The sequence below is a fragment of the Ictalurus furcatus genome, chromosome 5, assembly GCF_023375685.1.
Source record: "Ictalurus furcatus strain D&B chromosome 5, Billie_1.0, whole genome shotgun sequence".
Classification (NCBI taxonomy): Eukaryota; Metazoa; Chordata; class Actinopteri; order Siluriformes; family Ictaluridae; genus Ictalurus; species Ictalurus furcatus.
Window position 1 is genome coordinate 640,292 of NC_071259.1, and position 12,500 is coordinate 652,791.

General features: G+C 44.6%; 2 protein-coding genes across 7 annotated transcripts in view; both read right to left on the bottom strand.

Annotated features, from left to right (window-relative positions):
* Nucleotides 1–6,282, bottom strand: part of si:dkey-220o5.5 (actin filament-associated protein 1-like 2) — a 34,459-nt gene extending 28,177 nt beyond the window's left edge. Inside the window, exon 1 of one of the 2 annotated variants that reach the window (XM_053624009.1) lies at nt 5,882–6,282. In XM_053624009.1, coding sequence (XP_053479984.1) covers nt 5,882–5,897 — 16 coding nt within the window. In that variant the 5' untranslated portion in view covers nt 5,898–6,282. The remainder of the gene's footprint in view (nt 1–5,881) is intronic. The other variant, XM_053624008.1, reaches the window with a different exon arrangement.
* A 356-nt stretch (nt 6,283–6,638) lies between these two features.
* Nucleotides 6,639–12,500, bottom strand: part of LOC128607302 (dematin-like) — a 24,227-nt gene continuing 18,365 nt past the window's right edge. For 4 of the 5 annotated variants that reach the window (XM_053624011.1, XM_053624010.1, XM_053624013.1 and 1 more), the window contains exons 11-15: nt 11,175–11,280; nt 10,975–11,024; nt 10,472–10,537; nt 10,149–10,229; nt 6,639–10,014 (exon numbers count right to left, since the gene is read on the bottom strand). In XM_053624011.1, coding sequence (XP_053479986.1) covers nt 9,901–10,014; nt 10,149–10,229; nt 10,472–10,537; nt 10,975–11,024; nt 11,175–11,280 — 417 coding nt within the window. In that variant the 3' untranslated portion in view covers nt 6,639–9,900. Of the gene's footprint in view, nt 10,015–10,148; nt 10,230–10,471; nt 10,538–10,695; nt 10,820–10,974; nt 11,025–11,174; nt 11,281–12,500 lie in introns of those variants that run through there. The other variant, XM_053624014.1, reaches the window with a different exon arrangement.

The window sequence follows — 12,500 nt, forward strand, 5'->3', positions numbered from 1 at the left end:
TAAAACACACACTACTAAGCACTAACACTGAATGCACACTATCACAGTAAAGGTGTCTGTGTGTGTGTGCGTGTGGGTGTGTGCGTGTGTGTGTGTGTGTGAAGCAGGAATCAAACACATTTTAAACGATTTCCGTGTTAGAAAACAGGATCAGTGTTTACAGTGAAAGAGGAATTTGATAACAGACCAGGAGTTAAACATCGACTGATTCCTACAAACCAAACTAATCACTGCAGGAGTGAAACGAGAGGGACTGAGGACTTGGGGATTGAGGGCTTGAAGGATTGAACGATCGAGGGATTGAAGGATTGAGGGGCTGGGGGATTGAGGGATTGAGGGATTGGGGGATTGAGGGATTGGGGGATTGAGGGGCTGGGGTGTTGGGGGATTGGGAGATTGAGGGATTGAGGGACTGGGGTATTGAGGGATTGAGGGACTGGGGGATTGAGGGATTGAGGGATTGAGGGGCTGGGGGATTGAGGGATTGAGGGATTGAGGGATTGGGGGATTGAGGGATTGAGGGACTGGGGGATTGAGGGATTGAGGGACTGGGGGATTGAGGGATTGAGGGACTGGGGGATTGAGGGATTGAGGGACTGAGGGATTGAGGGATTGAGGGACTGGGGGATTGAGGTATTGAGGGACTGGGGGATTGAGGGATTGGGGGATTGAGGGATTGAGGGACTGGGGGATTGAGGGATTGAGGGATTGGGGGATTGAGGGATTGAGGGACTGGGGGATTGAGGGATTGGAGAATTGAGGGACTCGGGGATTGGGGGATTGAGGGATTGGGGGATTGAGGGATTGAGGGATTGGGGGATTGAGGGATTGAGGGACTGGGGGATTGAGGGATTGGAGAATTGAGGGACTCGCAGATTGGGGGATTGAGGGACTGGGGGATTGAGGGATTGAGGGATTGGGGGATTGAGGGATTGAGGGACTGGGGGATTGAGGGATTGGAGAATTGAGGGACTCGGGGATTGGGGGATTGAGGGATTGGGGGATTGAGGGATTGAGGGATTGGGTCATTGAGGGATTGAGGGACTGGGGGATTGAGGGATTGGAGAATTGAGGGACTCGGGGATTGGGGGATTGAGGGATTGAGGGACTGGGGGATTGAGGGATTGAGGGACTGGGGGATTGAGGGATTGAGGGACTGGGGGATTGAGGGACTAGGGGATTGAGGGATTGAGGGATTGAGGGACTGGGGGATTGAGGGACTAGGGGATTGAGGGACTAGGGGATTGAGGGACTGGGGGATTGAGGGACTAGGGGATTGAGGGACTAGGGGATTGAGGGATTGAGGGATTGAGGGACTGGGGGATTGAGGGACTGGGGGATTGAGGGATTGAGGGACTGGGGGATTGAGGGATTGAGGGATTGGGGGATTGAGGGATTGGAGAATTGAGGGACTCGGGGATTGGGGGATTGAGGGATTGGTCGGAATGCCAATCAGGAGAATTATTGTAAAACTTGACATTAGTGCCGCATGTAAAAATCAGATTAAATTCACATCGCGGTTCGTTTCTCAGTGAGTTTTGATTCAGTGCTGATTCATTACATTTAAAAAAGCACGCTGATGTTCCTCCTTCTTCACTGACTAATGAGCGTAGAGAAGGTTTACCACATGACCTCTCACACACACACACACACACACACACACAGGAAAGGACTTTGGGAAGCTGTGAGTGTTCGGTGTTAGTGTGTGAATTCTGACTGTTTGACTGTGTGTGTTTCCTTCCAGTGTGATTTCAGGAAAGTATAACTTCAACCTAAACAACTTCCTGTCCATGACAAGTCTTCACTTCCTGTCTGGCTACAAGAAGATCGGATGTTAGATAGATCGCCGTCACTGACCGGCGTCTGCCACCAAAATGGCTTCCACGCTGCGCTACAGTGACGCAGGAGTCTAATTAATATATTACACCATTAGCCAAAAGATCAGGATCTCGATTCCAAACCCAGACATCATTACAGTGCCAGTAAGAACCATTACAGCTCCAGTAAGAACCATTACAGCTCCAGTAAGAACCATTACAGTGCCAGTAAGAACCATTACAGCTCCAGTAAGAACCATTACAGCTCCAGTAAGAACCATTACAGTGCCAGTAAGAGTCATTACAGCTCCAGTAAGAACCATTACAGCTCCTGTAAGAACCATTACAGCTCCAGTAAGAACCATTACAGCTCCAGTAAGATCCATTACAGTGCCAGTAAGAGTCATTACAGCTCCAGTAAGATCCATTACAGCTCCAGAATAAATCCCAATTATAGTCATTACCGCAGGTCAGAGGTCAGGGGTCGGGGGTCGGGGGGAGACACTGCAGGAATATTGTTAGAGGCATCAGTCAGTAGTTTAATGTACTCACATTACAGAAACCGCAATGTGTGTGTGTGTGTGCGCGTGTGTGTGTGCGTGTGCGTGTGTGTGTGCGTGTGTGTGTGTTCTGATTCATGCCGTGTTTTTAAACACTCCACAGTGACTCCATTCATGCTGATGTAGAGATGCTGAGCTCATTATACAGAAGTTATACTCTCACTGTCTGTCTCTCTGTCTGTCTCACTCTCTCTCTGTCTGTGACACTCTCTCTCTATCTGTCTCACTCTCTCTCTCTGTCTGTCTCACTCTCTCTCTCTGTCTGTCTCACTCTCTCTCTCTGTCTGTCTCACTTTCTCTCTGTCACACTCTCTCTGTCTGTCGCACTGTCTGTCTCTCTCTCTGTCGGCCTCTCTCTATCTCTCTCTTATTGTCTGTTTCTTTCTGTCTCACTCTCATTGTCTGTGGCTCATTGTCTGTCTCACTGTCTGTCTCTCATGCTTTCTGTCTCTCTGTCTGTATCACTCTCTCTCTCATACTGCCTGTCTCTCTCTCTGTCTGTCTGTCTCACTGTCTGTCTCTCATACTGCCTGTCTCTCTCTCTGTCTGTCTGTCTCACTGTCTGTCTCTCATACTGCCTGTCTCTCTCTCTGTCTGTCTGTCTCACTGTCTGTCTCTCATACTGCCTGTCTCTCTCTCTGTCTGCCTCTCTCTGTGTGTCACTGTCTGTCTCTCTGTGTCACTGTCTGTCTCACTCTCTCTCTGTCTCTCTCTCTCTCTCTCTGTCTATGTCTCTTTCTCTCTCTCTCTCTCCAGTTGTTTCTTCAATCAACAACATTTCTGAAATGCCTTAAACTCCCACTCTGTTGTTGAGATGAAAGACGAGTGAAGAATGGAGACAAAAACAAACAGTGAGAATGAATGGAGCAGACACGTGCATGTGTGTGTGTGTGTGTGTGTGTGTGTGTGTGTGTACTAATCACTTATACACCACAATATTCAAGACACAGCTCTGCTGAATCCTGGACTCTGATTGGTCAGCAGGTGATGAATTCTCTAGAACTGCTCTGACTGTAGCGCAGGTTTAACTTAAAGCGCTCGTTCCGGTGTGTTATGGTTTCCATAGCAACAGCTCGTTCCCATGGACTCGACATACACGGATTAAAAGTGTGACGTGCGGTTCTGTGATTCCGCTGCATCGCTGCGGCGTAAGAGGAATAAAACACTAAACACACACGTGAGAGAGCGCGAGCCGATCGCCGCGTCCTGTTCAGATTCCAGAATATTCCAGGTCTAGAATTCCGAGGCTTTTCCGAGACTCCATATGAGACGCTATAAGGAGACGTGAGACGCAGCACATGCCGACCCATGATGCACTGGGATTAGTCACAATCCTTCAGAGAGACGCAGCGGCTGCTTTAAGAACAGCTGAGACTGAAACACGACACTCAGCGCCAAACCCCCAGGGGATTCTGGGAAATTAATACCGGGACACGTGCAGACATTACATTTTATTATTATTATTATTATTATTATCATTATTATTATCTATCATTCTATAATCGGCATCATCATTAACATTCCGTTATAACAGTTATATAGAGGTTATATAGACGTGTTTAGGTCTCTCTCTCACACACACACACACACACACACACACACACACAATCTTGTTGTTATGTCCTAAACAAATCAGTTTTATTGATATTTCTGTATTAAAAAATAGTGCATGTAATAAATAATAAATACACTTAAAATATAACATGTATCAATCTGCAAATAAATAAATAGATAAACAAATAAACAAACAAATAAAGAAGGTAAACATGGCATAGTGCAACTTAATAAAATTAACATAAATTATATTCAATAAATATTAAATCAATGAAACAAACTAAACCTGCGCTACTAATCAGATCAGACGAGAGGATTAACTGAGTAATGCACGTGTGTGTGTGTGTGTGTGTGTGTGTGTGTGTGTGTGTGTGTGTGTGTGTGTGTGAGGGTCTCTACAACAGCTGCTTGTTCGCTCTCACACAAGCCCATTCAGCGGCGGTTATCAGTAGCCTCTAACACAAATAAGCTCCAGACCCCCGACTCTCCTGAGACGCCCCGCCGAGCTCCACAAGCGTACGCACCTCCACGAGGAAAACGCTCCGGAGCTAAGAGTGGAATCATTCCGTACAATCTCCGCACGCTGGCGTCGCCTCGGAGGACGTCCAGAGTCTCGGATATACGCTTTCACAAAAGAGAAATAAATCATTGAAATATTCATTACAGAAACCAGTGAGGAAATTTACAGCAATCTGAAACGTTTGAGAGTTTAGGCCACGCCTCCTGGCTCCGCCCTGATAACCAGCGCTACGGTATATTTTGCGATATTCGACGATATCGCCATCGCAGCAACGCCTCCGCTCGTGTTCTAGAGAAACGTATCAATCAACTCTTAACTTGAGCGGAGAGTTTTGGATCCATTTCGCGCCGCAGTCCCATCGTTCCGTTCGGCGTGAACCCGACCGATACGTCGTCTCCGTAAGATCGTTAAGCCCTTCTCAAATCTTCACACATGTCCTGATATTCAGATATAAAGGTGAGGTCTTCATCGTGACAGGTTCGCTAGCGAGTCGTGAATGTTTATATCATCATGACTGCTGAACATCTTACCATATTATCACGGATGATGAAACTCTAACTGGAGGAACTTTTGTCGGCCATTTTGTTCCAGGTTTTTCGTCTTGGGTCTGGTCCGGTGAAGGGGATTATGGGATTGTCTCCGGTGTAATGGACACATCTGATACTCCTTCACATTTGTCCAAATTATAGAAGACAGCTGGTCTTCTGCTTATGGGACTCTTATGCGATGCTCAGTACAGCGATGCCGCCTACCCAGGGACCCTACTTCCAAATCTAACACGACATGAGCCGCAGTGTTGCACTGAACGTCGCCAGTTCTGACGTGCTTTATTCCTCTTACACGACAACTATTTCAACCGTAACGGCTCCATAAACGACACGGCGTACTTTTTATCCGTTTCTAGTTACATTTCATGTTCTGTGAAACGCTTTACGTTATATCCGCTGTGCGCAGTCGTTCCAAACTGATTTAAAAAATACAAAAGAAACTAAAACAAACGCAGCTTGTCACGTGCCTCAAAGATACAGCTTTACCGCTGACACTGGAGACTCCTTCCATAAAGGTTACGTAAACGTCTCCTTACTTTCAGAAGGAACTTCACATCAGCAGTTTTTAATGGGTTTATTATCAGTGGAGCGTCCGCTGTGCACGTCCCTGTGAATGAGTTACTGTTGCTATGGAAACGATAAGGTATTAGAACGAGCGCATTAATATAGACCTGAGCTGCTGTTATAGAAAACTAATCAACACCTTCTGACCAATCAGAGTGCAGGATTCAATGGGTGATCGGTGCAAAACACAAAAACATCAAAACATTGCGGTGTGTGTGTGCGCGTGCACGCGTGTGCATGCGTGTGCGTGCGTGCGTGCGTGTGTGTGTGTGTGTGATGATTCTGAATGTGTAAATTGATTTAGATTAAAAGCCCTACCTTTTTGTTTGTCCATCTCTGGGGGGGTAAAAAAATAAAAAATAAAAAGAAGAATGAAATAGTTGTCTAAAATCCCCCAGTGAGACCCCTCTGTCCCCGTCCTCTGTTCATCCCTCCATTCCTGGATGGACTGATACCAAATCACAACAGCAGCAGCATTTAAGAGCCAAAAAAATAAATAAATGAAGAGACTTCAGAACACACTGTCTACAACTAGTGCACTTTTCCTCTCCTCCAACTCTTTGACTTTCCAACTCTCTCTCTCTCTCTCTCTCTCTCTCTCTTTAACTTCACAACAGACTCCCCTTCAACACCGCTCCCAAACCAACACCTAGGGCACTATGTAGTGTGCCTGAGTCACTATTCGCATGCAGACAGAGAGGCCCTGTGTAGGTTGTAGAGGCTGTAAAGAGCATTTGGGATTAGGGGCTGTAGTCAATCTGTGCCAGCTGCTCACAAAGAGGCTGCGACACCGCCACCTGCTGGAGGAAACCGGAAGCGGAAATAGTATTCACTTCGATTACACTAAGTGATTGTGGTATTTTGTAGCTTTTACATGTTGATACAGTGTCCATGTGTTATAACACTAAAATATGTCGGCTACTTATTTCTGTTTTTAAGATGTTTTTAATATGTTTAACATGAGCATACCAGAGTTTAATAGGAATTCTGCCTTTAATGTAAATGCGTTGATGAGATTCCACTGTGCAATCAACATCAGGTTGAAATAAATAAATAAATACACAAAGGGATACGGGAAAACCCGAAAGCTTTATTCAACAAAAAATCCAAGTGTTTAACGGTTCACTAAGTAAATCAGGATAACAAAACTCCTAATTATGAGAAAATAACAAACCAGTGATCACACCTCAGTCATAAGAAAGGACATTCACTGAACCAATCGATATTTATTTCTGTTATTTACATTCAGTGCTTTGAAATGAAGAGAAAGAAATGCAGTGGTGATGTTTCTGTAAGTGACGTTTAACATGATCCAGTGTGTAAGTGCTTGTGATTTATAATCGTGTGTTCATTTCACGTCAGAGTCTTTTCTTTTTCCCGCTCAACTCATCCCGGACTGCTGAAGTCGTCACTCTGTCACTCACCTTGATTAATAAACAGGTTATAAATGTTAATTACATCCGAATGTTGATCATATTTACACTCCAGAATGTGACTTCATTTATTTATAAAGCCACGCCCCTGAAATCCGATTGGCTGTCTGTTGCTGTGGCGATTAAACGTCCAAATTCTCCTTCTGAGATCAAGGACGCTATTATGTCGTTAGCATTGTCGTTAGCGAAAAAAAGTGCCTTCTACGTGTTTAAGTTTCACGTGGAATGTCTCGAGTGTGTTTCTCTATTTTCCGTCTGGATTAATTGTCACAACGATCGAAAGACAGGCCGTGTTTCGATGCGGCTTTTAACAGACGCTAATCGACTTTCCCATATGACTCGAATGTCCACTTGGCTTGTCCTCGATTTGTTAAGGTAAAATTCCAGTGTTTCCAACGGCAACCTCCCGAAAGGAAGGGTTCAATGCTAATACCGCTAACGGTAAACAAATCATTATTACGTCATGCGAAATGGTAGCTGCGGACGTTTATTTATTGTCACCCGTGTTAGCATTTTCGCGCGGTAGCATGGATCAAACCGAGGAGAAGTCCACAAGGGTGCGCTAAAAACAGTATTGGAGCACGCTCAAGAGAACCCTAGCTGCACATCATTTGGTCACTAAAGCAATTATGAATATATATATATATTTTTTAAAAAACCTTTCCAATATGAAACACTCCAAAATAAGAGCACATAGGCTTATCTAAGCAGGACATCAACTAGCAAATCATTAAATTCATCTAAAATCCCAACAATCTTCATTTTATCCAACTTACTTTCAGAGACATTTTATGAGAGATTTCCAGTTAGCTACTTCCTGGCTAGTTTTTTTTTTTTTTTTTTTAATCCCTCTCAGCAGCTAACACTAGGGATGATATTATTAGCAGCATACCCGGTTCGCTAGTTTAGCTAGCTACTGTTACAGGCAGATGTAGTAATATCGTGACCCATTAGCTAACATTAGCAGTGATTTAGACCTTATATGGATTTATCTTTGTAGGAATTTCTCTCAAGTTAGCACTGAACACGACGTAAAACCCTTCTCAGGATTCCTGTCTAGTTAGCTCATGCTAGTCATCTTGCTAACATTTGCAGCTATGTTACGATATCACTAAAATTCCTGTCAGGTTAGCGCATAGCATATTTTAAAGCCTAAACCAATAGTGAAAAATCTAGAAGACTAAAATAAAGGTAAAAATTTACATTAGCTCAGCCCAAGCAGTCAGGCGGCCATTTTAGATGACCTCTGACCTCTGAGTACACGCTTATGAATGCGAGTGACCCTCATGACTCACAGACGTGCTAGCTTGTAGCCACCTTGCTAACAGGCCATGATGAATAATAGCTGATAACAGTAGCTAGCTAAACTAGCGAACTACGTATGCTGCTCATCTGCGATTAGCAGTTAACATTCACACGGGTGTTACCGTCTCGCGTTAAATGCTCGCTCTTCCACAGAAAGGCAAAAAAGGAAGCGTGGAATGTTACCTACTTCTGCCGCGTTTTAAAATAAGCTGGATAAAACGAGGACGTTGTTAAAACTCTCCATCTGTCCCTAAACATAACTAAATAAGACGATCGAACCAAAAGGTGAAAGTGCGTAATAATGCATTAGCAGCAAAACGAAGGGAGAATAGAGAGAGAGAGAGAGAGAGAGAGAGAGAGGAGGGATGGAGCGGGGTGATCAATAAACTCCGAGTTAAGCGCAGAGACGATATCGATCGCACGCTCGTCTTACAATCTATCATCGTGTTAAGCGGATACATTTCTTGTAGATAGATCATCTTCACTCTGATTGGCTAACACGGCTCTCTGCGCGTGGAAACTCCATATCTATGACAAGAGTGTAGTAAGAACATGAAGCTAGGCGTGTGCTGATCACGGTACACTAGCTTGAGGATTGATGGATTTAAAATGATCCCATTAATGCCAGATAAACACGCCGTCATGACTTCCTGTTTCTAAAAACGACACTCGTGCGGTTTATTTGACTAAAAGTGACGTGTAGTTGACTGAAGCCACGCCTCTTCTGTATTTAAGCTGCGTTCACGCCATGTCGTAATTACCGTAATTGGTTTCTAGCTGCGAGCTGTCTCTGATTGGCCGGCAGTTAAACATTAACAGTACGAAAAGTCACTCATGTCTCTTGGGGGCGTGTAGCTACCGCTACTGTTGTCGCTTATGGGCGTGGCTTGTCCGTGTTAAGAACTAAAGTTGTGAAACTTCGGACCACGCGCTCCGTATGATTGTTCTGAGAAACGATTTGAGACGTTGCCGTTTCTTAAAAGGCGCATCGTATCTAATTTGCATAGGATTGAGGAAATCGCCGTGTTTTGCGCGTACACGTATACGTATAAAAGGAACGATCGCCTGTTTGTGCTTCATATTCACGAGACCAGGGGGAAATCGCTCACACAGCTAGCTACACGTATGTAAAAAAGCTAGCTACGTCGAAAATCGCTGACCTCCCGCTGCCTTTCGGAATGACACCGATTTTAGCTCCGCCCACATACGCTCTTTCGTACATTCTCCGTATCTTGTATGGACCGTATCGATATTTTGTGATATTTTCCTGGCAGTTGAATATAGTCGTGTTAGTTATATATGAAGTGAACTCGCTAAATGTATTAGTCTGAGTCAAATCATCATCATCATCATCATCATCATCACAACTCCTGATAGTGTAATCGCAGATATAGACATCGTAACATGTGTGTGTGTGTGTGTGTGTGTGTGTGTGTGTGTGTGTGTGTGTGTGTTTATCGCTGGTCGTCCTGCTGGTGGATTCTCGTCGTCGCTCTCCTTCTGAACAGAAATGCGCTGTGTGTTTGTGTTTGTGCGAGTGTTTTTTTAAATATATATATATATATATATATATATATATATATATATATATATAGAGCACTAGAAGAGCGAGACCCTTTTCTTCAGTTCGTTCCTCTTCCAGAGCGACAGGCGATCGAATTCCTCCATCGTCATGCCGAACACATTCTCAAACTCCTCAGGAGAGAGATGCCTCTGGAAAAAAAAAAAAAGGGGAGGAGATTCATCAGTACTGCCCCCTAGTGGTGCACTGTTAATATACATGCTGATAAAAAATAATAATAATGAATAAATAAAGTGTGTGAGAGAGATAAAGCAGTTATGAATACCTCCAGCCTCGTCCTGTCCACTCCTGGTGGAAGTTTATTTCTGCCTCGATGAGTCACCATGAGCATGTCGTAGGGATAAATCTTTAACACACACACACACACACACACACACAGGATACAATACAGCAGTAATATGTATTTTCTCTGTTCTGACTGAATTATTGAAGTGAAAACTAATTTGGTGTGTAAAGCTTTTCTATACGACTGCAACACATTCTGTGAGCGCAATATTCTGTTTTCTGCTCCCTCTACATGTATCTCTGAAGTTTTCCACTCAGTAGTTGGCGTGTATTCAGTATTCAGTATTCATGTCAATATCTGACCTTCTGCTCGAGCATTGTGGGCAGCGAGTTCCCTCTGTCCATCCTCCTGCCCTGAGCATCGCCGTTCTACACACACACACACACACACACACACACACACACACAGAGTTATGGTATGATAAACACGGAGGCGGAGGAAGCAGAAGAGTAGAAGTGTGGACAGACAGACAGAAAGATAAAAATAGTTTTACCTGGAAATCTGTAAAAAAGGAAAAACAGAAGGATTCACGCTGATTAACGCTGCAGATAAGAGCGGAATTATAAAGTAGAACAGAATCGAGTGGAGCAGAATAACTCACTGTGACTGGCTTTATCAGTGTGTGAGGAGGAAAACTCTGCAGACTGGAGCTACACACACAGACACACACACACACACGCACACACACTGCTTTAGTGTGTTTAAAAGTGACAGTTCAACCATCCTGTCATTCACACTGTGAGTCAGATTGTGTGTGTGTGTGTGTGTGTGTGTGTGTGTGTGTGTGTGTGTGTGTGTGTCTCACCCGGCTCAGACCACTCCGACTGTATGAAGGGAACGACGGAGATCTGGTTCCTGGATAAACAACACAGAGCTTCCTTCAGTTATCCAACACTAACACACCGTCGGTCATATTTCTCATTCACAACCAGATACCAAGCTTCTTATTTACACCACACACACACACACACACACACACACACACACACACACACGGATACACACCGAGGGGAGTGGGCGTGCGGTCGGGTAGAGAGCGACTTTTCCTGCTCATCGGAGTTGCTCTCTCAATCTCCTCCTTCAGGATCAACTTCCCTAAATTAGACTGGATCTGAGAGAGAGAGAGAGAGAGAGACAGGTGGAGAGAAAGACGGTTAGAGAGAGAAAGACAGGTGGAGAGAGACAGGTGGAGAGAGAGAGAGAGAGAGAGAGAGACAGATAGAGAGATAAAGCAGACCGACAGTGAGACAGTAAATTGATTTCAGTAGGATATGTAAGAAGCCCCAGAGGACTGTGGGTAATCTGATCTACACTTTGGATTTGACATCAAGTTTGAAGCAGAGAAGCATTATCTGATCTCACAGCTAGTGCACTTCCCAGCAAGGTGCTAATATACTAATTATACCCTATACCCTACTCCCTATACCCTAGACCCTATACCCTACTCACTATACCCTAGACCCTATACCCTACTCACTATACCCTAGACCCTATACCCTACTCCCTATACCCTAGACCCTATTCCCTATTCCCTATACCCTACTCCCTATACCCTACTCCCTATACCCTAGACCCTATTCCCTATTCCCTATACCCTACTCCCTATTCCCTACTCCCTATACCCTATACCCTACTCCCTATACCCAATTCTGTATACCCTACTCCCTATACCCTATTCCCTTTACCCTACTCCCTATACCCTACTCCCTATACCCAATTCCGTATACCCTACTCCCTATACCCTATTCCCTTTACCCTATACCCTACTCCCTATACCCTATTCCCTACTCCCTATACCCTATACCCTACTCCCTATACCCAATTCCGTATACCCTACTCCCTATACCCTATTCCCTTTACCCTATACCCTACTCCCTATACCCTATTCCCTGTTCCCTATGTCCTACTCCCTATACCCTACTCCCTACACCCTATTCCCTATACCCTACTCCCTATACCCTATTCCCTAGACCCTATTCCCTATACCCTACTCCCTATACCCTATTCCCTAGATTCTATGTCCTACTCCGTATATCCTACTCCCTATACCCTATTCTGTATACCCTACTTCCTATACCCTATTCCCTATTCCCTATGTCCTACTCCCTATACCCTACTCCCTATACCCTATTCTGTATACCCTATACCCTACTCCCTATACCCTATTCCCTAGACCCTATTCCCTATACCCTACTCCCTATACCCTATTCCCTAGATTCTATGTCCTACTCCGTATATCCTACTCCCTATACCCTATTCTGTATACCCTATACCCTACTCCCTATACCCTATTCCCTAGACCCTATTCCCTATACCCTACTCCCTATACCC